The following is a 22,527-nucleotide window of genomic DNA, read 5'->3' on the forward strand; positions in this document are numbered from 1 at the left end:
TAACTGCTAAGCCATCTCTCCAGCCACATCAGCTTATTTGATAAGATTTCCCAGTGTGGATGTATTGTTGGAGCACACTGACTAAGTCTAAAACCATTACTTTCACTCTTTCCTCTCTTATCTTCCCACAGGTCTGCTTTAATATGGGCCAAATGGTGCTTGCCAAGACAATGTTGAAGAGGGCATTGAAGCTCCTCAACCAAATCTTTCCTTACAACTTACTTTCCTTGTTTCTCCAAATTCATGTTGAGAAAAACAGACACCTTCAGCTTTTGAGTCATAGTGTCCATAAGAACTTGCCTCCAAGGTAAGGGAAGGAGCTGGGGAGAGCTAAGTGTCTCATTTCCCTCTTAGAAAGACCCCACCCCAGTGCAAGTCACCCATCATGGCTGTGTCCTCTAGTAACACAAGGACCCCTGCTTGATCGGACCACTCATGGGAGGGGGAGGAAGCAGGTGTGGGAGGGGTTCCCTGGCCAGAGTTGGCTGAATCCAGACCATTTCCCAGGCTGCTTTTGTCAAAGACAGCTCAGGAATGTGGGCGCACATCTGCAGTGCCAGTGCTAGGCAGGCTAAGACAGGGAATCCCTGCACTCCCTGGCTACTGGTCTAGCACAATCAGTGCGCTCTAGGATCAGCAAGAGACCCTGCTTCAAAGAATAAGGTGAGCTGGGCATGGTGGCGGCGAACGCCTTTAATCCCAGCACTTGGGAGGCAGAGGTAGGAGGATCGCCGTGAGTTCGAGGCCACCCTGAGACTCCATAGTGAATTCCAGGTCAGCCTAGGTGAGAGTGAGATCTCACCTTGAACAAAAAAACCAAAAAAAAGAATAAGGTGGTTTGTGACGTGTGACTGAGGAAGTCCCCTGCTGTCAATCTCTGGCCCCCACCCATGCTGTAGCACACACATGTGCACCCACACACATAGAAACATGCATATACACATGTATGCACAGCCCAAAGAGCAAAAATGAAGATATTTATAACCAAAAGAGGACAGCATTTTGTCATGGATTATGGAGAGGAAAAGGGCATCAAAATAGAAGTTCTAACTGGAGGGAAGAAGGGATTCAGTGGAGGGGATAATAAAAGAAGGTAAAGGGGGATGGAAAGATGGCTTAGCGATTAAGGCGCTTGCTGGCAGAGCCAAAGCACTCAGGTTGGATTCTCCAGTACCCACATAAAGCCAGATGCACAAGGTGGCACATGCATCTGGAGTTTGTTTGCAGTGGCTGGAAGCCCTGACATGCCATTTCTCTCTCCCTCGTTCCCCCTCCCATCTTACATAAATAAATAAGGGCTGGAGAGATGGCTTAGCAGTTAATGCATTTGCCTGCAAAGCCAAAGGATCCCAGTTCAATTCTCCAGGACCCACGTAAGCCGGATGCACAAGGGAGCACATGCATCTGGAGTTCATTTTCAGTGGCTGGAGTCCCTGGCATGTCCATTCTCTCTCTTTCTCTCTTTCTCTCTCCCTCCCTCTTTCTCCCAAATAAGTAAATAAAATATATTAAAATAAATAAATAAGAATGTGCCAGGAATGGTGGCACATGCCTTTAGTCCCAGAATTTGGGAGGCAGAGGTAGGAAGATCGCCATTAGTTCAAGGCCACCCTGAGACTACATATAGTGAATTCAGCCTGAGCTACAGTGAGACAAAACCTTGAAAAAAAACAAAAAACAAAAAAAGAGCCAGATGTGGTGGCGCACGCCTTTAATCCCAGCACTCAGGAGGCAGAGGTAGGAGGATCAATGTGAATTTGAGGCCAGCCTGAAACTACATAGTGAATTCCAGGTCAGCCTGGGCTAGAGTGAGACTCTCCCTCGCAAACAAAAAACAAAACAAAAAAGGTAATGGGAGGAGATTATTATCAAAATTCATTTTGTACATGTTTGAAAATTGTCAATAGCAGGGCGTGGTGGCACACGCCTTTAGTCCCAGCACTCGGGAGGCAGAGGTGGGAGGCTGGCCATGAGTTCAAGGCCTCCCTGAGACTACATAGTGAATTCCAGGTCAGCCTGGGCTGGAGCAAGAACCTACCTCAAAAAAAAAAAAAAAAAAAAATGTCAGTAAGAATTTTAAAGTTAAAAAAAATAAATAAATAAAGAGGAAGCCCAGCATGGTGGGAGGCAGAGGTAGAAGGATTGCTGTGATTTTGAAACCAACTTGAGACTACATAGTGAATTCCAGGTCAGTCTGGACTAGAGTGAGACCCTACCTTGGAAGAATAAACTTAAGGGATCCCTTTGGAATATGAGCTCCAGTTATCCCTTCCTACTTTTCTAGCCTGCACCTCACATGGCTATCCATAATCAGGATATCAGAACTAGCACTTTGGGATACCAGTCACAGGCCCCTTTCTATCCATTGCTAAGATACTGGGTATTATCCTGTGCCAAAGAAAAATAGCAGACTTGGGGACACATCTGCCAGAAAGTAAGCTCCTCATTCACCCACAAAGTTGATAAGGGTGAGGGTTCCATGGGGTCCCTACTGATCAGGATGGCAGCTAAGATTTGTTCACGTCAGTGTATGAAAACTTTTCCTACAAGCAGGTAGTTAAGGTGCTTGCCTGCAAAGCCTGATGACCTGGGCTTGATTTCCCCAGTACCCACACATATACAAAGTGACACATGCATCTGGAGTTTATTTGCAGTTCATTGCAGACTAGAGACCCTGGCATCCATTCTCTCTACTTCTCTCTGTGTGTGTGTGTGTCTGTGCTCACAAATAAATAAATAAAAAATATTTGGGAGCTGGGCATGGTAGTGCACGCCTTTAATCCCAGCACTCGGGAGGCAGAGGTAGAAGGATCACTGTGAGTTCAAGGCCACCCTGAGACTCCATAGTGAATTCCAAGTCAGCCTGAGCTAGAGTGAGACCCTACCTCAAAAAACAAAAAACAAAACAAAATAACAACAAAATATTTGGGCTGCGGAGATGATTCAGTGGTTAAGGCTCTTGCCTGAAAAGCCTAAAGACTGGGTTCAATTCTCCAGTACCCACATAAAGCCAAATGCACAAAATGGCACATGTGTCTGGAGCCCACTTGCAGTGTCTAGATGCTCTGGTGTGCCCATTTTCTCTCTTTCTTATCTTTCTCATCTTTCTGTCTCTCTCTCTCTGCTTGCAAGTAAATGAATAAATCATATATTTTGTTTGTTTGTTTGTTTGTTTTTTCCAGGTAGGGTCTCTTTTTTTTCTTAAAAATATCTTATTTGGGGCTGGAGAGATGGCCTGGCAGTTAAGGCATTTGCCTGCAAAGCCAAAGGACCTCAGTTCGATTCCCCAGGGCCCACGTAAGCCAGACGCACAAGGGGGCACATACATCTGGAGTTCATTTGCAGTAGCTGGAGGCCCTGGCATTCCTGTTCTCTCTCTCTCTCTCTTTCCCTGCCTCTGTCTGTCTCTCTCTCTCTCTCTCAAATAAATAAATAAAAATAAGTTTTAAAAAAATGTATCGAGAGAGAGAGAGAGACAGAGACAGGGACAGAGACAGAGAGAGAATGGGTGTGTCAGGTCCTCTAGTCATTATAAAGGAACTCTGGACACATGTGCCATTTGGTATATCTGGCTTTATGTGTGTACTGGGGAATCGAATTCAGGTCCTTAGGTTTTGCAGGCAAGCACCTTAACCACTGAGCTATCTCTGCAGCCTTTTTATTTTTTTTCAGATGGGGTCTCAATGTAGCCCAGGCTGACCTGGAATTCACTATGTAGTCTCAGGCTGGTCTTGAACTCACAATGATCCTCCTACCTTAGCTTCCCAATTGCTGGGATTAAAGGCATTTGCCACCATGCCTGGCAAAACCTGACTTTTAATTGTCCAAATTTGGTTCCTTAAGTAAAGAGGCTCCTGGGGTAGAAACAAGATGGAGCTCTTGAAGATTGGAGGTAGACTCCTAGGAATATTTGCTACTTCTGGAGACCACAGAAAGCATCACTCTAGAAGCAAAAAAACAAAAAACAAAAACAAACAAACAAAAAAACAATGGTCTTTGGGTTACATGGAGGGTTGTCAGGCAAGATACAAGGTACCTAGTCAAATCTGAATTTCAGATAAAGGTTTTTTTGAACGTGTGTGTGTGCACGCAGGCATATGCATGCCACAGCACGGGTGGCAGTCAGAGGTTAACTTCAGATGTTGGTCCTCACTTTCCACTTTGTTTGAGGCAGGTTCTCTTCACTTTGGCTGCTGTCTATACCAACTTTACATGAATTCTTTTTTTTTTTTAATTTTATTTATTTACTTGAGAGAGCAAGAGAGGAAAAGAAGCAGACACACCAAGAGAGAATGGATGCAGTAGGACCTCAGCCACTGAAAACGAACTCCAGACGCATGCACCACCTTGTGCTTCTGGCTTATGTGGGTGCTGGGGAATCGAACCAAGGTCCCTCAGCTTTGCAGGCAAACGCCCTAACTGTTAAGCCATCTCTCCAGCCCCATGAATTCTTTTCTTTAAATATTTATTTATTTGAGAGAGAGAGAATGGATGCGCTAGGGCCTCCAGCCACTGCAAATGAACTCCAGATACATGTGCCACCTTGTGGGTTCTGGGGAATCGAACCTGGGTCCTTAGACTTTACAGGCAAGCACCATCTTTCCATTCCCTAAGCTTTATGTGGATTTTGAAGATCTGAACTCAGGTCATCATGCTTGCACAGCAAACAGGTTATTTACTGAGCCATTTCCTTAGCCCCCAAGGATATTTTTCAGTACACACATGTCATGAAGTATTTAGAACATGTGTCTTCTAACAAAACTATTAGTTATTTTAAAAATTGACCTGGGTGGCTGGGTGTGGTGGCACATGCCTTTAATCCCAACATTCAGGAGGCAAAGGAGGGAGGATTGCAGTGAGTTTGAGGCCACCCTGACACTACATAGTGAATTCCAGATCGCCTGAGCTAGAGTGAACCCCTACCTCAAAAAAACAAAAAACAAACAAACAAAAAACCTAGGTTGTTAAGCTTTGTAGGCAAGTGCCTTAGTCGCTGAACCATCTCCCTATGCTTTCATTAGCTAAACCAGACAACCCTAATTAGCAGATGCATTTAAAAATGTTTTTTGTATATTTTTATTTATTTGAGAGTGACAGACAGACAGACAAAGAAAGGAAGAGGCAGCTCGAAAGAGAATGGGCACACCAGGGCCTCCAGCCACTACAAACAAACTCCAGATGCATGCACCACCTTGTGCTTCTGGCTTATGTGGGTCTAGAGGAATTGAGCCTCAAACTGGGGTTCTTAGGCTTCACAGGCAAGCCCTTACCCACTAAGCCATCTCTCCAGCCCCCCCCTTTTTTTTGTTGTTGTTGTTTTTTTGAGGTAGGGTCTCATCCTAGTCCAGGGTGACCTGGAATTCATCTGTAGTCTCAGGGTGGCCTCGAACTCATGGTGATCCTCCTACCTCTGCCTCCCAAGTGCTGGGATGAAAGGCATGCACCATCATGCCCAACTTAAATTTTATTTACTTTAAATATTTATTTATTTGAGAGAATGGGCACACCAGGGCCTCCAGTCACTGCAAAGAACCTCCAGACACATGTGCCACCATGTGTATCTCGCTTACATGGATTCTAGGGAATCAAACCTGGGTTCTTAGATTTTGCAGGCAAGTACCTTAACCAGTAGGCAATCTCTCTCACTCTATTTATTATTTTTACAAAGATTGTAGTCTTTTATTTTTGGGTTTTCAAGATAGAGTCTCGCTCTAGCCCAGGCTGACCTGGAATTCACTATGTAGTCTCAGGGTGGCCTCAAACTCATAGTGATCCTCCTACCTCTGCCTCCCAAGTACTAGGATTAAAGACATGTGCCACCAGGCCCAGCTTAATTGTAGTGTTTTTTAAAAAATATGTTTTATTTATTTGAGAGGGAGAAAGAAGAGGGAGAGAGAGAGAGAGAATGGGGGTGCCAGGGCTTCCAGCTACTGCAAATGAACTCCAGATGCATGCATACCCTTGTGTATCTGGCATACGTGAGTCCTGGAGAATCGAACTGGAATTGTTTGCCTTTGCAGGCAAACACCTTAACCACTAAGCAATCTCACCAGCCCTGATTGTAGTGTTTTTTTTTAAACATATTTTATTTATTTATTTGAGAGAGAAAGAGAATGGGTGCTCCAGGGCCTTCAACCACTGCCAGCTATATTTTTGTAAAATAGATGAGGACCTACATGAGGGGAAAGGGCAGAAAAGAATTGAACAATAAAAACCTGTGGACCTATTGCATTAAAACAGCTGTCAGACAAAAGGCTTTCCTCTCAGAATTGAGGCCAATAAGAAATAATATTTAATATCACTGCCTGAGATCCTTATGAGTGACCTTTATTTAAAATGAGTGTCCTTCATTTAAAAGAAAATTAGCCAGGCATGGTGGTGCATGCCTTTAATCCCATCGCTTTGGTCCCAAATCTCTCTCTCTCTTTTTTTTTTTTTTTTTTGGTTTTTCGAGGTAGGGTCTCACTCTAGCCCAGGCTGACGTGGAATTCACTATGGAGTCTCAGAGGAGCCTCAAACTCATGGTGATCTTACTTTTGCCTCCCAAGTGCTGGGATTAAAGGTGTGGGCTACCACGTCCAGTCTTCTTCTTCTTTTTTTTTTTTTTTTCTCTCTCTCTTCAAGATAGGGTCTCATTCTAGCCCAGGTTGACCTAGCATTCATTCTATAGTCCTAGCTGGCCTCAAACTCACAGTGATCCTCCTAGCTCTGCCTCCAGAGTGTAGGGATTAAAGGCATGCACCGCCATACCCACCCAAGCATTCCTGATGAAAGGTTATCCTGCCACCTTGACCTCTTCCAGCACTGCGTTATCATGACCTTCTGTGCAATGCATTCCATTGTTGGAATATAATTGTCAAAGATGGTCATTTCTCTGTTGGGAGGAGAGCTAGCTCCTAATAGCAATGCATAATAGAGGAAATAATGTATGATATTAGCATCTGGGCTGGAGGGGGATAGGGCTCAAGTCCTGGTATGCCCTAGCTGTGTGACTTTGAACTGATTACCTAACCTGCCTGAATCTTATCTTCCCCATATGTAAAATGAGATTAAATTATTCCTTCCTTTCCCATTGAGTTGCCATCACACTCAATTGTGATAATGATATCAATGTTCCTTGGTTTTCTGAGGTAGGGTCTTGCTCTAGCCCTGACCTGCACTATGTATTCCTAGTTTGGCCTCAAACTCACAGTGATCTTCCTACCTCTGCCTCCCTGGTGCTGGGATTAAAGGTGCATGCCACCATGCCCTGCATCAATATGCCTTTTAAATAGCTTCATTTAGTTAGCAATTACTTGAAATGGAACAAATGCTTTACTTAAACTTAATGATTACAAGGTAGGTATTTTGATCCTCATTTTGTAAGAGAAACTGTGTTTTATAAAAATGAACATGCTTGTCAATCATCAGGGTAGGCCCCAAATTTAAACCAGGCTTAAGCCATCATGAGGAACCTGTGATTCTGCATTCCCCTAAACACCATGGTGATAATACCTTCTGTGTCCTGCTTGTTTTCCTTTATTCAATAGTGAGAAGAGTCTGGCACAACTGCACCTGCAAACCACCTGCTTCTCCCTGCTGTGGCAGATCTATAGCTTGAATTATTTTTCTCACCCTAAGTACTATAGCCAACTGGCAGCTCTTAAGCAAGTGAATGTTGCACTGGAAACTCAAGATAATTTCCAGGTAGGGTATTTTTATAGCTGTTCTATAAATTTCTGAATCTCATTTGGAGAAAAAAAAATCTGCTCGGTGTGGTGACACACGCCTTTAATCCCAGCACTCTGGAGACAAAGGTAGGAGGATCACCATGACTTCAAGGCCACCCTGAGACTACATAGTGAATTCTAGGTCAGCCTGGGCTACAGAGAGACCTGCCTTGAAAAACAAAACAAAACTAGCAAAAACCATTTACAAAACCCCAAGGGTGTATAGAGTAGAAGCCTTTCTTACTAGATGGTTTTGCCTTACATCACTTCACTCTTTTTATTTTTATTTTTTTTTAAATTTTTTTTTATTTATTTATTTGAGAGCGACAGACACAGAGAGAAAGACAGGTAGAGAGAGAGAGAGAGAATGGGCGCGCCAGGGCTACCAGCCTCTGCAAACGAACTCCAGACGCGTGCGCCCCCTTGTGCATCTGGCCAACGTGGGACCTGGGGAACCGAGCCTCGAACCGGGGTCCTTAGGCTTCACAGGCAAGCGCTTAACCACTACGCCATCTCTCCAGCCCACTCTTTTTATTTTTTGTTCATTTTTATTTATTTATTTGAGAGTGACAGAGAGAGAGAAAGAGGCAGATAGAGAGAGAGGCAGAGAACAGGCCCATCAGGGCTTCTAGCCACTGCAAATGAACTCCAGACGCATGAGCCCTCGTGTGCATCTGGCTAATGTGGGTCCTGGGGAATAGAGCCTTGAACTGGGGTCACAGGCTTCACAGGCAAGCACTTAACCACTAAGCCATCTCTCCAGCACACATCACTTCACTGTTAAAAATTATTGATATGATATATTATTATAAAACACAAACTGAGAAAATAACACAAATAAGAGCTGGGGAAGTGACTCACTGGGCAAGAGCACTTGTTATGCAAGCATGAAGATCTGAGTTCAGACGCCAACACCTATGTAAAAGGCTCGCTGACCACAAAGCCTGTAATCCCCGCATAGATGGGGACAGAGACAGGAGGATCCTAGAGCTCACTGGCCAGCCAGTGTAACTGAAATATGGTGTAAGCTCTGTGCTCAGCAAGAGACCCTGCCTCATGGACACTACATGGAAAAGCAATAGAAAAAGACACCCCACATTCCCCTGTGGCCTCCACATGCATGTGCATCTGCACACACACATGCATATATAACATGTACATGCACAAAATATAAATAGCAGTACTGAATACAATTAAAAATTACCCTTTTGGTTTTTTTGAGGTAGGGTCTTTCTCTTGCCCAGGTTGATCTGGAATTCACTCTGTAGTCTCAGGCTGGCCTCAAACTCACAGCTATCCTCCTACCTTGGCCTCCCAAGTGCTGGGATTAAAAGCACGTGCCACCATGCCCTGCTATTAACATTTTTATTTTACTTTTTTTTCTCTCCTGTTTTACAAGTAGAGAGTGTGTGTGTGTGAATGAATGTTCCAGGGCCTCTTGCCACTGCACACAAATTCCAGATACACGTACCACTTTCTGCATCTGGCTTACATGGGTACTGGGGAATTGAACCCAGGCATTCAGGCTTTGCAAGCAAGCACCATTAACTGCTGTGCCATATCTCCAGCTCAACAGTTTTATTTTTATTTTTGTGTTGTTTTTCAAGGAATTCAGGGTGGCCTCAAACTCAAGGTGATCCTCCTACCTCTGCCTCCTGAGTGGTGGGATTAAAGGCATATACTACCACATCTGGCTAATATTTTTATTTTTTGTTTTTTTGAGGTAGGGTCTCATTCTAGCTCAGGCAGACCTGGAATTCACTATGTCATCTCAGGGTGGCCTCAAACTCACAGCAATCCTCCTACCTCTGCCTCCCAAATGCTAGGATTAAAGGTGTGTACCACCATGCCTGGCTTATCTTTTTAAATATGTTTTATGTATTTATTTGAGAGAGAGAAAGAGGCAGAGACAGAGGGAGATAATGGGCACACCAGGGTCTCCAGCCATTGCAAACAAACTCTAGATGCATGTGCCCCCTTATGTATCTGGCTTATGTGGGTCCTGGAGACTTGCAGGCAAAAGCCATCTCTCCAGCCCAATATTTTTATTTTTAAAAACTACCTTTCCTCAAACAAAAAAATACAAGGGGACTGGGCATGGAGGTACATGTGTTTAATCCCAGCACTGGGAAGGCAGAGGTAGGAGGATTGCCATGACTTCAAGGCCACCCTGAGACTATAGCATGAATTCCAGGTCAGCCTGGGCTAGAGTGAGACCCTACCTGGAAGAACCAAAAAAAGGATTGCTTAGTGGTTAAGCTGTTTGCCTGCAAAACCAAAGGACACAGGTTTGATTCCCCAAGACCCACGTTAACCAGATGCACAAGGCGGTGCATGTGTCTGGAGTTCATTTGCATTGGCTGTAGGCCCTTGTGTGCCCATTCTCTCTCTCTCTCTCTTTCTCGCCATCAAATACATAAATAAAAATAAAAATATTTGAAAAAATAAAAACCAAAATAAATAAATAAATACAGTGGGAAGTGTAGCAATACATTAAAATTTTGCAAATATCTTAATGTCTAGCTTCATAAATAGATTCCTTTTGGGGGCTTGGGGGAGTTTTTGTTTTATTTTCGTTTGAGACAGGGTCTCACTCACTCTTTAGTCCAGGCTTGCCTCAAACTTGCAGCCACCCTCATGAGTGTTGTGATTCCAGGTGTGCACCAGTGTGCTGGGGTTGATGATGGGGTGCTTACAGCAGCTCCCAGCTTCACTGGGGGGCTGTAACACACATAGTTCCTTTGGAAAACTCCACAGGACTCTCAGAGGAGATGGGTGAAGAGGCACAGTGCTAAAGCATACTTTTCTTGAGGAGATGGAGTCCTGCGATGACCATGGTGGCAATGGCTGTAATCCCAGCATTAGCAAAGGGAGGCTGAAGTGAGAGGATACTGAGTTCCAGGTCGTCCTGGCTATAGAGCGAAACTTTGTCTCAAAAAAATTAGAAATAAAATAAAATAAAATAAAAAGATGGAATCGTTATATATTCAAATATTACAGAGAACATGTGCCAGGTGGGCTGGCTCATGGTTCTTATTCCAGCACTTGGAAGGCTGAGACAGGAGGATTTCCATGAGTTCAAGGCTAGTCTAGATAACAGAATGAGATCCTGTGTTAAACAAATAAAAGAACTAATGTTAAAAACTGTATTTGCTAGGGGGGCTGGCATGGTGGCTTAGCAGTTCCCAGGACCCATGTAAGCCAGATGCACAAGGGAGTTCACCAGTCTGGACTTTGTTTGTGGTGACTGGAGGCTCTGGCATGTGCTTATTTTTCTCTCTGTCTCTCAAATAAATAAAACTTTTAAAAGTTAAAAAAAAAAACAACAACAACTTTATTTGCGCCAAGCGTGGTGGCGCACGCCTTTAATCCCAGCACTCGGGAGGCAGAGGTAGGAGGATCACTGTGAGTTCGAGGCCACCCTGAGACTACATAGTGAATTTCAGGTCAGCCTAGATTAGAGTGAAAACTTACCTGGAAGAAACACACACACACACACACACAACTTTATTTGCCAGGTATAGTGGCACACGCCTTTAATTCCAGCACTTGGATCACTTAATTTCAGCGGGAGGATCAATGTGAGTTCAAGGACACCCTGAGACTACATAGTGAATTCCAAGTCAGCCTGAGCTAGAGTGAGATGCTACCTTGAATAAAAAATACCAAAAACCAAACCAAAACAAAACAAAACACTTTATTTAACTTACTGAGATAACACAATAAAAGAAGCAGTAAGGCATGACAACTGTCTCAAAAAATGCAATTTACAAATGTCCTCAAGCCTAGACACTGGGCAATAGTCATGTAGTTCCACTGGACATTATGTATTTTGGTTTTTTTGAGGTAGGCTCTCACCCTAGCCCTGATTAATCTGGAGTTCACTATATAGTCTCAGGCCACCCTCAAACTCATAGTGATCCTCCTTTTTCAGCTTCCCAAGTGCTGGGATTAAAGACATGTGCCACCATGCCCCACGATACTCACAAATCATACAGTTGATATTATTGGATTTCGACATACAAAGTAGTGTAGCTCAAAGACAATGGGAGATAGCTAGCCTTAGCCAACGAACTAGACAGGACAACCACTAAGTTTTTGTTTTGACTTATTTCAAGGTCTTTCTCTAGCTTTTCTGACGTAAATAATGTCTGGATATTATTAAAGTAGCTTTGATCTCAAGTGATCTCAGAGATGGTCTCACAACCCCAGGAGTCCAGAGACCAATTGTGACAACCACTGGTCAAGGCCACAAACTGCAAAGCCTTTGATCAAAAGAGGAAGACTCCAGGCAAGAAAAGCAAGGAATTACTAAGTCAAGTCTAATGTATCCAGTGAGCATGACCTGGCTCCTTTATTAAAAAGTTTGATTTTCTGGCTGGAGGGATTGCTTAGTGGTTAAAGCATTTGCCTACAAAGCCAAAGGACCCAGGTTCAATTCCCCAGGACCCACGTTAGCTAGATGCACAAGGGGCACACGCGTCTGGAGTTCGTTTGCAGTGGCTGGAGGCCCTGGTGCACCCATTCTCTTCCCTCCTTGCTCTTTCTTTGTCAAATAAAAATAAAAAAATAAATAAAAATTTTAAAAGTCCAATTTTCTTCTAGAGCAATAATTTCCTCCTGGAGCTATTTTTTTTTTTATTTTTTTATTTTGTTTATTTATTTGAGAGCGACAGACACAGAGAGAAAGATGGAGGGGAGAGAGAGAAAGAGATTGAGAGAATTGGAGCGCCAGGGTTTCCAGACACTGTAAACAAACTCCAGACACGTGCGCCCCCTTGTGCATCTGGCTACTGTGGGTCCTGGGGAATCAAGCCATGAACCGGGGTCCTTAGTCTTCACAGGCAAGCACTTAACCGCTAAGCCATCTCTCCAGCCCCCTCCTGGAGTTATTATCATCACCAAATGGACAGGGCCAGGTGGGGGTCTGTGTGCACGGAGAGGTGGCTTGCTTCCAAGTTTAATAAACAGTCTATCTTGGTAGTTACTAGATCATTCAGTTTTGAGGTTCTCTTCAGTCTTGTCCTTTCTCTCCCCTGTTGCTGCCGTTTCAGATCATTAAGGCTTACCTGGACTATTCGCTATACCACCACCTGGCTGGCTACCAGGGCGTGTGGTTCAAATATGAAATGATGGCCATGGAGCGGATCATGAGGCTCCCACAGAAAGGAGAGGGCATTGAAATCATAGCATATGTGGCTGACAAACTGGGCTACATGAAGTTCTTAATGGGTCATCTGGACTTGGCCATTGAATTAGGTAAAGGCTGGCCAGCCAAGACAGGGCATGGAGACACAAATAATGGCCCCCCGATACACTGTGATTGCTTTCTTCTCAGGCGTGCGAGCCCATGAGATGTGGTTGCTTCTCCAGAATCCCAACAAATACCATATGGTTCTCTGCAGGCTGAGCAAATATCTCTTCTTGAGAAACAGGTAATTATCTTAAGGCATTTTCCAAAGTTAGGAATTATTAGATAGTATTATATAATATTATTAGATGCTGTAGACTCATTTTACCCTGGCCATAATATAGGGGATTACAGTTCACATTAAGAAGTTGTATCTGGGAGTTGGGCATGGTGGTGCACGCCTTTAATCCCAGCACTCGGGAGACAGAGGTAGGAAGATCACCATGTGTTTGAGGTTGCCCTGAGACTACATCGTGAATTCCAGGTCAGCCTGAGCTAGAGCGAGACCCTACCTCTGGGTTGGGGAGGAGTTCTATCTGGGGCTGGAGAGATGGCTTAGCGGTTAAGGTGCTTACCTGTAAAGCCTAAGGACCCAGCCAGGTTTGACTCTCCAGGATCCCACATAAGCCAGACGCACAAAGGTAAGGCAAGCAGAAGGTTGCACATACCCACTAGGTGGCACAAGCATCTGGAGTTCGATGGCAGTGGCTGAGGCCCTAGTGCACCAATTCTCTCTCTCTCTCTCACACTCTCTCTAAAAAGTTTTTTTTTAAAAAAAGTTGTATTTGGGCTGGAGAGGTGGTTCAGTGGTTAAGACACTTGCCTGCAATGCCTACCAACCCAGGTTTGACTCCCCATTACCCATGTAAAGCCAGATGCACAAAGTGGTGCATGCATCTGGAGTTTGTTTACAGTGCCTAGAGTCCCTGGCATGCCCATTCTCTATCTCTGTCTCTGTCTTTCTCTCTCTGCTTGCAAATTTCATATATATAGAGAGAGTTTTTTGAGTTAGGTTCTTGCTCTAGCCCAGGCTGACCTGGAATTCACTATGTAGTCTCAGAGTGGCCTTGAACTCATGACAATCCTCTTACTTCTGCCTCCTGAGTGCTGGGATTAAAGGCATGGGCCACTATGGCTGGCAATATATATATATATATATATATATATATATATATACATATGTTTATATTTATATGTTTATATGTATATGTTTATATGTATATGTTTTAGGTAGGATTTTGTTCTAGCCTAGGCTGAACTGGCTATGGATACCATCTTTCTTCTGTTGGTTAGTTAACAGAATACTCACATGCATCATCTCTGATAGGGTTGCTCTGGCCAGTAATAGAAGAGTTGATAATCCCTGTTGTGGGAATCAGACCCATCCCTGCCAGTTACAGGAGTCCTATATGGCGGAGTACACCCAGAGAAATAACAACCAGGACTGGAGGCCTTGGCAAATTTGGTCTGGCTCTAAAGGCCTTAAAAGAACAGCTTGAGGGCTGGAGAGATGGCTCAGCAGTTAAGGCGCTTGCTTGCAGACCCTAACAACCAGAGTTCAATTCCTCAGTAGACATGTAAAGCCAGATGCACAAAGTGGTACATGAACCTGAAGTTTGTTTGCAGTAGTTGGAGGCCCTGGCGTACCCATTCTCTCTCTGTGTTTGCAAATAAGTAAAAATATTAAGAGGGCTGGAGAGTTGGTTTAGCTGTTAAGGTGCTTGCCTATGAAGCTTAGGAACCCAGGTCCAATTCTCGGGTACCCACAGGAGCCAGGTGCACAAGGTGGCGCATGCTCTGGCATGCCCTTTCTCTCTCTATCTGCCTCTCTCTCTCTCTCACTCTCAAACAAATAAATAAGAATATAACTTCTTTTTAAAATCTTAACAATAACAACAAAAATGGTTTGAAAGGAAAAATATTCCAGCCAGGAGGAGAAATTTAGGTTTCAGTCCTAAGCAGAGGCAGGTTAGGTATTCAGTCTGTCTAAGAGCTGTATTTCTTTGAATTATAGGGTAAGACTAAGACTATACCAGGACTGAACCTCAACTTCTTCTTTCTTTCTTTCTTTTCTTCTTTTTTTTTTTTTTTTTGGTTTTTCGAGTTAGGGTCTCACTCTGGCCCAGACTGACCTGGAATTCACTATGGAGTTTCAGGGTAGCCTCGAACTCACGGCAATCTTCCTACCTCTGCCTCCTGAGTGCTGGGATTAAAGGCATGCGCCACCACACCTGGCTCTTTCTTTCTTTTTTTGTGAGGTAGGGTCTCGTCCTAGTCCAGGCTGACCTGGAAGAATTACTATGTCATCTCAAGGTGGCCTTATACTCAGAGATCCTCTTACTTCAGCTTCTCAAGAGCTAGGATTAAAGGCATGTGCCACCACACTCTGCCAAAGGCAACTTCTTTTTTTGTTTGTTTGTTTATCGAGGTAGGGTCTCACTCTAGCCCAGGCTAACCTGGAATTCACTATGTAGTCTCAGGCTGGCCTCGAACTCATGGTGATCCTCCTACCTCTGCCTCCCTCCCAAGTGTTGGCATTAAAGGCATATGATACCATGCCCAGCCTTTTTTCTTTTTCTGAAATTTGTGTATGTGTGAGAAAGAAAGAAGCAGATAGAGAAGAGAATGGGCATACTGGGGCTTCCAGCCTCTGCAAACGACCTCCAGAAGCATGTGCCACCTTTGTGCATCTGGCTCAGATGGGTCCTAGAAAATCAAACTTGGTCCTTTGGGTTTTCAGGCAAGCTCCTTAACTGCTAAGCCATCTCTCCAGCCGTGTGTGTGTGTGAGTATGTGTGTGTGTGTGTGTGTGTATTATTTATTTATTTATTTGAGAGAAAGAGGCAGACAGAGAGTATAGGTACTCCAGGGCCTCTTGCTGCTATAAATGAATTGCAAATGCATGTGTCATTTTGTGCATCTGACTTCATGTGGGTACTGGGAATCAAACCTGGACCATCAGGCTTTGCAATCAAGCACCTTTAACTACTGAGCATCTCTCCAGCCCTACACTTGATTTTTTGAGGCAGGATCTTGTTGTAACCCAGGCTAGTCTGAATTCATGGCAATCCTCCTACCTCAGGCTCCTGAGTGCTGGGATTGTAGGCATGTGCCACCACACTTGGTTCTATCACTTTTCAACCTCACCACCTTTTCTGTTCCATAGACACAAGCAATTGACCAAGGTGCTGAAGTGGCTGTGGGATCTCTCTATAGAAGAAGAACACATCTTCAGCAAGGCATTTTTCTATTTTGTTTGCTTTGATATCATGCTTTATTCAGGTGAGCAAGGCTTTGGAAATTAAAAGCACTGGAGGGGGTGTTCCCCTGCCAGTGCAGTGATGCGGGTCTGTGTTTGGCCTTCGAGGCGTTAGAGCTCTGGGATGGAGATAGCCTGGTGATGTGAGTGGAGAAGCTGTGCAGCGCGTGCCAAGGTTGCGGGGGAGTAGAAACAAGGAAAATTAAATCTGGAAGAACATTTGAGTCTAAGCTATCAGTTAAACTATCAGGCCAGTTTACATAAAAGTGGTAGTCACAGGCATTGTTTGACTTTGCCTTTTTCTAGAAGCATTTCAGTTTTGCAGAACATACTTAGAGACTTCATGCTTTAGAATAAAGGGTGAGATTGCTCATAATGGACGTTCCCAGCATTAGTAGCTTCTGATGATTTGGAAAATCTGACAACCTTTAAGTGACATAAAGTCAGTAGCCCTCATATTATACCAACCAGAGGGGATCCATCAGGGGCATTTTCTGCACATGTGACTTTGAAAGGTGAAACACATATTGCTAGCATTTCTTGGGTGGAAAGATAGGAGTCTCTTAGCAGGTTACTTTCTTCATCTGCCTGGTTGTTACTATAGAACTGTATCATATCCATAACAATCCACAATATAGCTGGTACTCAGCAATGTGATTGTTGCAATCCATGGGACCCTTTGAATTCATAAAGCAATCAGACTATTCCCTCTGCAGTGGGAAATTCTACTTGGATGTCTGAGGCCAGAAAATTGTCCTGACCTCCACCCATATCTAGCAGAAAAATCACTCCCATTTCTTTCTCTTTTAGGCTATACTTATAGATCATTTAATGAATGTTTAGAGTTTGTATGTTACAATGAAGACAACAGAATCCTTAAGTTCCAGAGTGGACTCCTTCTGGGACTTTATTCCTGCATAGCTATCTGGTAACAGTATAATACAAGTCACTAAGTTTCTAAAGTTAAAAACATTAAATCCTGAAAAAGAGGGTTTCTTTTTTAATATTATATTATTTTTTGAGGCACAGTCTCACTCTAATCCAGGCTGATCTGGAACTCTATAGCTATAGAATAGCCTCAAACTCAGGGTGATCACAAGTGCTGGGATTAAAGGCATGTGTCACCACACCTGGCCAAAAAAAAATTAAAGAAGTAGGGGCTGGAGATATGGCTCAGTGATTAAGATGCTTGCCTACAAAGACTAATGACCCATTCCCAGTACCCATGTAAAGCCAGATGCACAGAGAGACACATGCAAGCCAGGTGTGGCGGTGCACCCTACCTCAAAAAACCAAAACCAGCAGCAGCAGTAATATAATGCAGCTGTTTATATAGGGTAGCATTGGGCAGAGGGTGTGTGGGGTTCGAGGCAGGGTCTCACTCTATTCCAGGCCGACAAGGAACTCACTTTGTAGTGCCAGGCTGGCCTTGAATTCACAGCCATCCTCCTACCTCTGCCTCCCAGGTACTGGGATTAAAGGCGTGGGCCACCATGCCTGGCTTCGACTGACATGGCATTAGGTATTATAAGTGAAGAATTAAAGTACAGAGGGGTGTGCATAGATCATTTGCAAATATCATACCATTTCATATAAGGGATTTGAGTGTCTATGGGCTTTGGTATTCGTGTGGGGAGGGGAGTAGAATTCTGGAACAAATTCTCTGAGACTACTGAGGGATGATTAACTTTTTTTTTTTTCTTTTCAAGGTAAGGTCTTGGTCTAGCCCAGGCTGACCTGGAATTCACTAATATAGTCTCAGGGTGGCTTGAACTCACAGTGATCCTCCTACCTCTGCCTCTCGAATGCTAGGATTAAAGGTGTGTGCCTCCATACCCAGTTGGGCACAATGAATAAATAGTGCTGTTTGCCTACACATGCCTGGGCCAGGTCTAATCAAATGGAAAGACATTGTTTTTGAGGAACTGAGATAGAGGATATGGTTTGTTTGTTTGTTTGTTTTTTTTTCAAGATAGGGTCTCACTCTAGCCTCCCCCCACAAAAATGTGTGATGAGATTAAATGACAACATGATGACGTTACTTCCTATATAAAATGGCACTGGGGCTGGAGAGATGGCTTAACAGTTAAGAGTTTGCCTGTGAAGCCTAAGGACCCCGGTTCGAGGCTTGATTCCCCAGGACCCACGTTAGCCAGATGCCCAAGGGGGCACATGCATCTGGAATTCATCTGCAGTGGCTGGAAGCCCTGGTGTGCCCATTCTCTCTCTCTCTCTCTCTGCCTCTTTCTCTGTCTGTCGCTCCCAAATAAATAAATAAAAATAAACCAAAAAAATATTTTAAAAAATAAATAAATAAAATGGCACTGATTAGGAGACTCCAATTTTTTGTTGTTGTTGTTTTCGAGGTAGGGTCTCACTCTAGACCACACTGATCTGGAATTCACTATGTAGTCTCAGATGGATTAGAGGTTAAGGTGCTTGCCTGCAAAGCCTAATGACCCAGGTTCAATTCCCCAGTACCCAAAGCTGATGCACAAAGTGGTGCATGCATCTAGAGTTTGCTTATAGTGACCAGGCCTTGGCATGACCATATTCTCTCTATATATATCTCTCACTCTCCCTGCTTGCAAATAAATAAATAATTTTAAAAAGTCAAAGCCAAATTGGCTTGCTCGAATGAGTTAAATTTCAAGGAATCTAAAGTACAATATCTTAATTTCTCATTGTTCTCATATTAGTTGACAAGTTCTTTCAACTGCTATGTCCTGGGCCAATATTCCTCACATTTAGAGGCCATAGGAATCACCTAGAAAATTTGTTTGGTCAAATTCCTGGCCCTACCCTCAGTTTGTCTGATTCAGTAGATCTTAGATGGATCTGGGAATCTGCACTTCAAAGGGGAACCAGGTGACTGAGGGCTGGTCTGTAGCCACTCTGACAAGTGCCAGCCTGTGCCATCTGTCTCCACAGTGGAAGCAGCGTCTTCATTTACTAGAACTTGCAGCTCCAAGCATATGACCAGCCACACTTTTAGAGTACAAAGCATTCAGAGCCACTTCTACCAAGTCATCAAACAATCCTATTCTTTCCTGCTTTTATATCCCCTAACTTTCCTGTTCCTTCAGGCAGGAGGCAGCAGAGGCCCAAGGTACTGGAAGCTGCTGAGTGATGTGTCAGAAAATCAGTCATTTGAAGGTGGGTGTGGTGCACACCTTTAATCCCAGCACTTGTTGGGCAGAGGTAGGAGGATCACTGTGAATTCAAAGCCACCCTGAGACTCCATAGTGAATTCCAGATCAGCCTGGGCTTGAGCAAGACCCTACCTCAAAAAAACCAAAATAGTAATAACAGATAAAGAAAATCAGTCATATGGAAAGACTGTACTGATTTTTCTTCCTCCTCTGTTCATGCAGGTATGCTAGACTTCAGGAATGGGACAATTTTTATGATTTTTCCAATAAAGCTAGAAAGCTAGTGACAAGAAGAACCCCGACAATGCTTTACTATGAAGGAATCTTGAGGTACTTGGAGGGACAAGTTCTCCACCTTCAGAAGCAAATCGAGGAACAGGAAGAGAAGGCACAGGAAAATGGGGCTGAGCTGCTCAGGGTAAACCTGCTTTCTGCTTCCCAGCACCAACTCCTCCCTCGGTGGATTTCTAGCTACCTCCCATGCTAACTGCTTTCTCCTTATAGAATGTATACATGTTTATAATAGAAGTTTTTGAGTATTTTACTTATTTATTTGAGAGAGAGAGAGAGAGAGAGAGAATGGGTGTGCCAGGACCTCTGGCTACTGCAAATGAACTCCAGACACATGTGCCACCTTGTGCAGCTGGTTTACATGGGTACTAGGGAATTGAACCCAAGTCATTAGGCTTTGTAGGCAAGTGCCTTAACCACTGAGCAATCTCTCCAGCCCCCAATACTATTATTTTTTGAGACATAGTTTCATGTAGCCCATGCTGGCCTCAAACTTGCTATGTAGCTGAGAATGACTTGGAACTTCTGATCCTCCTGCCTCCTTCGAGTGCTGGGATTGCAAACTAGCATCACCATGGCCAGTTTATGCAGTGCTGGGAACCAAAACCAGGGCGTTGTGGAATGCCAGACAAGCACTCTACGAGCCAAGCCACATCTGCAGCCCTCACACCATTATTTAAAGAGTGCATAACATTATAGCTTATGGATACTTTTTTTTTTTTTTTTTTTTTGGTTTTTCAAGGTAGGGTCTTACTCCAGCCCAGGCTGACCTGGAATTTACTATGGAGTCTCAGGGTGGCCTCGAACTCACGGCAATCCTCCTACCTCTGCCTCCCGAGTGCTGGGATTAAAGGCGTGCACCACCACGCCCGGCATGGATACATTTTTTATATGGATACATTATTGAATTGTATAACCCAATTATTCTCAGATAGAACTTTTCTACAGTACTGCCATTTTCTATAATACTGTGATTAGTAACCTAGTACATAAGCCTTTGAACATGGTAATTTGAAATGTTTAACTAATATATAATAAGTACTAAATGCCAGGTGCTAAGGTATAAGAACAAGCAAATTAGATTTGGTCTACAGCCTTCTGTACAATTCCCCTAAATGGTTGAGGGTATAACATTTCATGTCACTATGACAGATATTTGCCTTGTTTTCATAACTACTGAGCACAGATATGTTATTTTTCTTTTCTAAAGAAATTAATTACGGGGCTGGAGAGATGGCTTAATGGTTAAGGCACTTGCCTGCAAAGCCAAAGAACCCAGGTTCGATTCCCCAGGACTCATGTAAGCCATATGCACAAGGTGGCACATGTGTCTGGAGTTCATTTACAGTGGCTAGAAGCCCTGGTATGTCCATTTTCTCTCTTTGTCTGCCTCTTTCCCTTTCTTTCTCTCCCTCTCTCTCAAATAAATAAATAAAATGTTTTTTAAAAATTAATTAGGGCGGGCTGGAGAGATGGCTTAGCGGTTAAGCGCTTGCCTGTGATGCCTAAGGACCCCGGTTCGAGGCTCGGTTCCCCAGGTCCCACGTTAGCCAGATGCACAAGGGGGCACACGCGTCCGGAGTTCGTTTGCAGAGGCTGGAAGCCCTGGCGCGCCCATTCTCTCTCTCCCTCTATCTGTCTTTCTCTCTGTGTCTGTCGCTCTCAAATAAATAAATAAATAATTTTTAAAAAAATTAATTAGGGCTGGAGAAATTGCTCAGTGGTTAAGGCACTTTCCTGCAAACCCTGAGGACCCAGGTTCAATTCCCCAGTACTAACATAAAGCCAGATGCACAAGATGGCATATGTGTCTGAAGTTCTTTTACCATGGCTATGGGCCCAGATGCACCCATTCTCTCTCTCTCTCTCTCTCTCTCTCTTTCTGTCAGATAAATAAATTTTAAAAACAGAGCTGAGCACTCAACTATCACTTCTCAGCTCTTAAAAAAATTAATTGGACAGGCATGGTGGCACACATCTTCAATTTCAGTACTTGGGAGGCAGAAGTAGGAAGATCACTAAGACCCTGCCATGAAAACAATAAATAAATTAGGACAGGAAAGAAGATTTTGTGGTTAAAGTGCTTGCTTGCAAAGCCTAACAGCCTGGGATTTGATTCCCCAATGCCCATGTAAAGCCTATGTACAAAGTGGCACATACATCTGGAGTTTGTTTGCAGTGGCAAGAAGCCCTGGCCCACCCATTCTCCATTCTCTCTATATATGCCTCTCTCTGTGTCCATCTCTCTCTTTGCTTGCAAATAAATTTATTTTTAAAAATAATTAATTTGTGCACACATATGTGTGTACGTGCATGTGCCGGGGTCTCTTGACACTGCGAACGAATACTAGACACATCACCACTTTGCTTCCTACTCTACATGGGTTCTGGGGAATTGAACCTGGGTCAGCAGGCTTTGCAATCAAGTACCTTAAATCAGGGAGCCATCTCTCTAACTCCCAATATGTTAGTTTTCTATTGTTGTATCAAACTTAACAGCTTTAAACAATACCTAGAATAGGTTGGTGTAGCTTCAGTGGACTTAGTGCAAGGTAGGACCTAGGCTTAATCACCAGCACCAAAACAAACAAAAACAACAATAGTATCATCACCACCACCACCTTCCTGTTTCATTATTTGACAGGTCAAAATTCTGTGTCATCACTGGGGTCTCTGCCTAGGATCTTACAAGGTTCAAACCAAGGTGTGGACCAAGCTGTCATATTCTGGAAGGTTGAGGGATGAATTTACTTCCAAGGTCTATCAGGCTAGTAATAGGAACCAGATGCTGAATGTTTAAAGGCCACGCCCACTTAGAGATGTTAAGTATTTGTGTGTGTGTGTTTGGTTTTTCTTTTCTTTTCTTTTTTTTTTTTTGTTTGTTTTGTTTTGTTTTTGAGGTAAAGTTTCACTCTAGTTCAGCTG

At 43.6% G+C, this 22,527-nt stretch overlaps 1 protein-coding gene across 2 annotated transcripts in view; it reads left to right on the forward strand.

The window, feature by feature from the left end:
* Adcy10 (adenylate cyclase 10) overlaps nucleotides 1-22,527 on the forward strand; it is a 105,631-nt gene that overhangs the window by 73,956 nt on the left and 9,148 nt on the right. The window contains exons 24-31 of one of the 2 annotated variants that reach the window (XM_045135975.1): nucleotides 132-282; nucleotides 6,735-6,774; nucleotides 7,539-7,686; nucleotides 12,764-12,968; nucleotides 13,048-13,144; nucleotides 16,067-16,182; nucleotides 16,970-17,087; nucleotides 19,534-19,729. In XM_045135975.1, the coding sequence (XP_044991910.1) occupies nucleotides 132-282; nucleotides 6,735-6,774; nucleotides 7,539-7,686; nucleotides 12,764-12,968; nucleotides 13,048-13,144; nucleotides 16,067-16,182; nucleotides 16,970-17,087; nucleotides 19,534-19,729 (1,071 nt within the window). Of the gene's footprint in view, nucleotides 1-131; nucleotides 308-6,734; nucleotides 6,775-7,529; nucleotides 7,687-12,763; nucleotides 12,969-13,047; nucleotides 13,145-16,066; nucleotides 16,183-16,969; nucleotides 17,088-19,533; nucleotides 19,730-22,527 lie in introns of both variants that reach the window. The other variant, XM_045135982.1, reaches the window with a different exon arrangement.

The sequence above is a fragment of the Jaculus jaculus genome, chromosome 1 (assembly GCF_020740685.1).
Source record: "Jaculus jaculus isolate mJacJac1 chromosome 1, mJacJac1.mat.Y.cur, whole genome shotgun sequence".
Lineage (NCBI taxonomy): Eukaryota > Metazoa > Chordata > Mammalia > Rodentia > Dipodidae > Jaculus > Jaculus jaculus.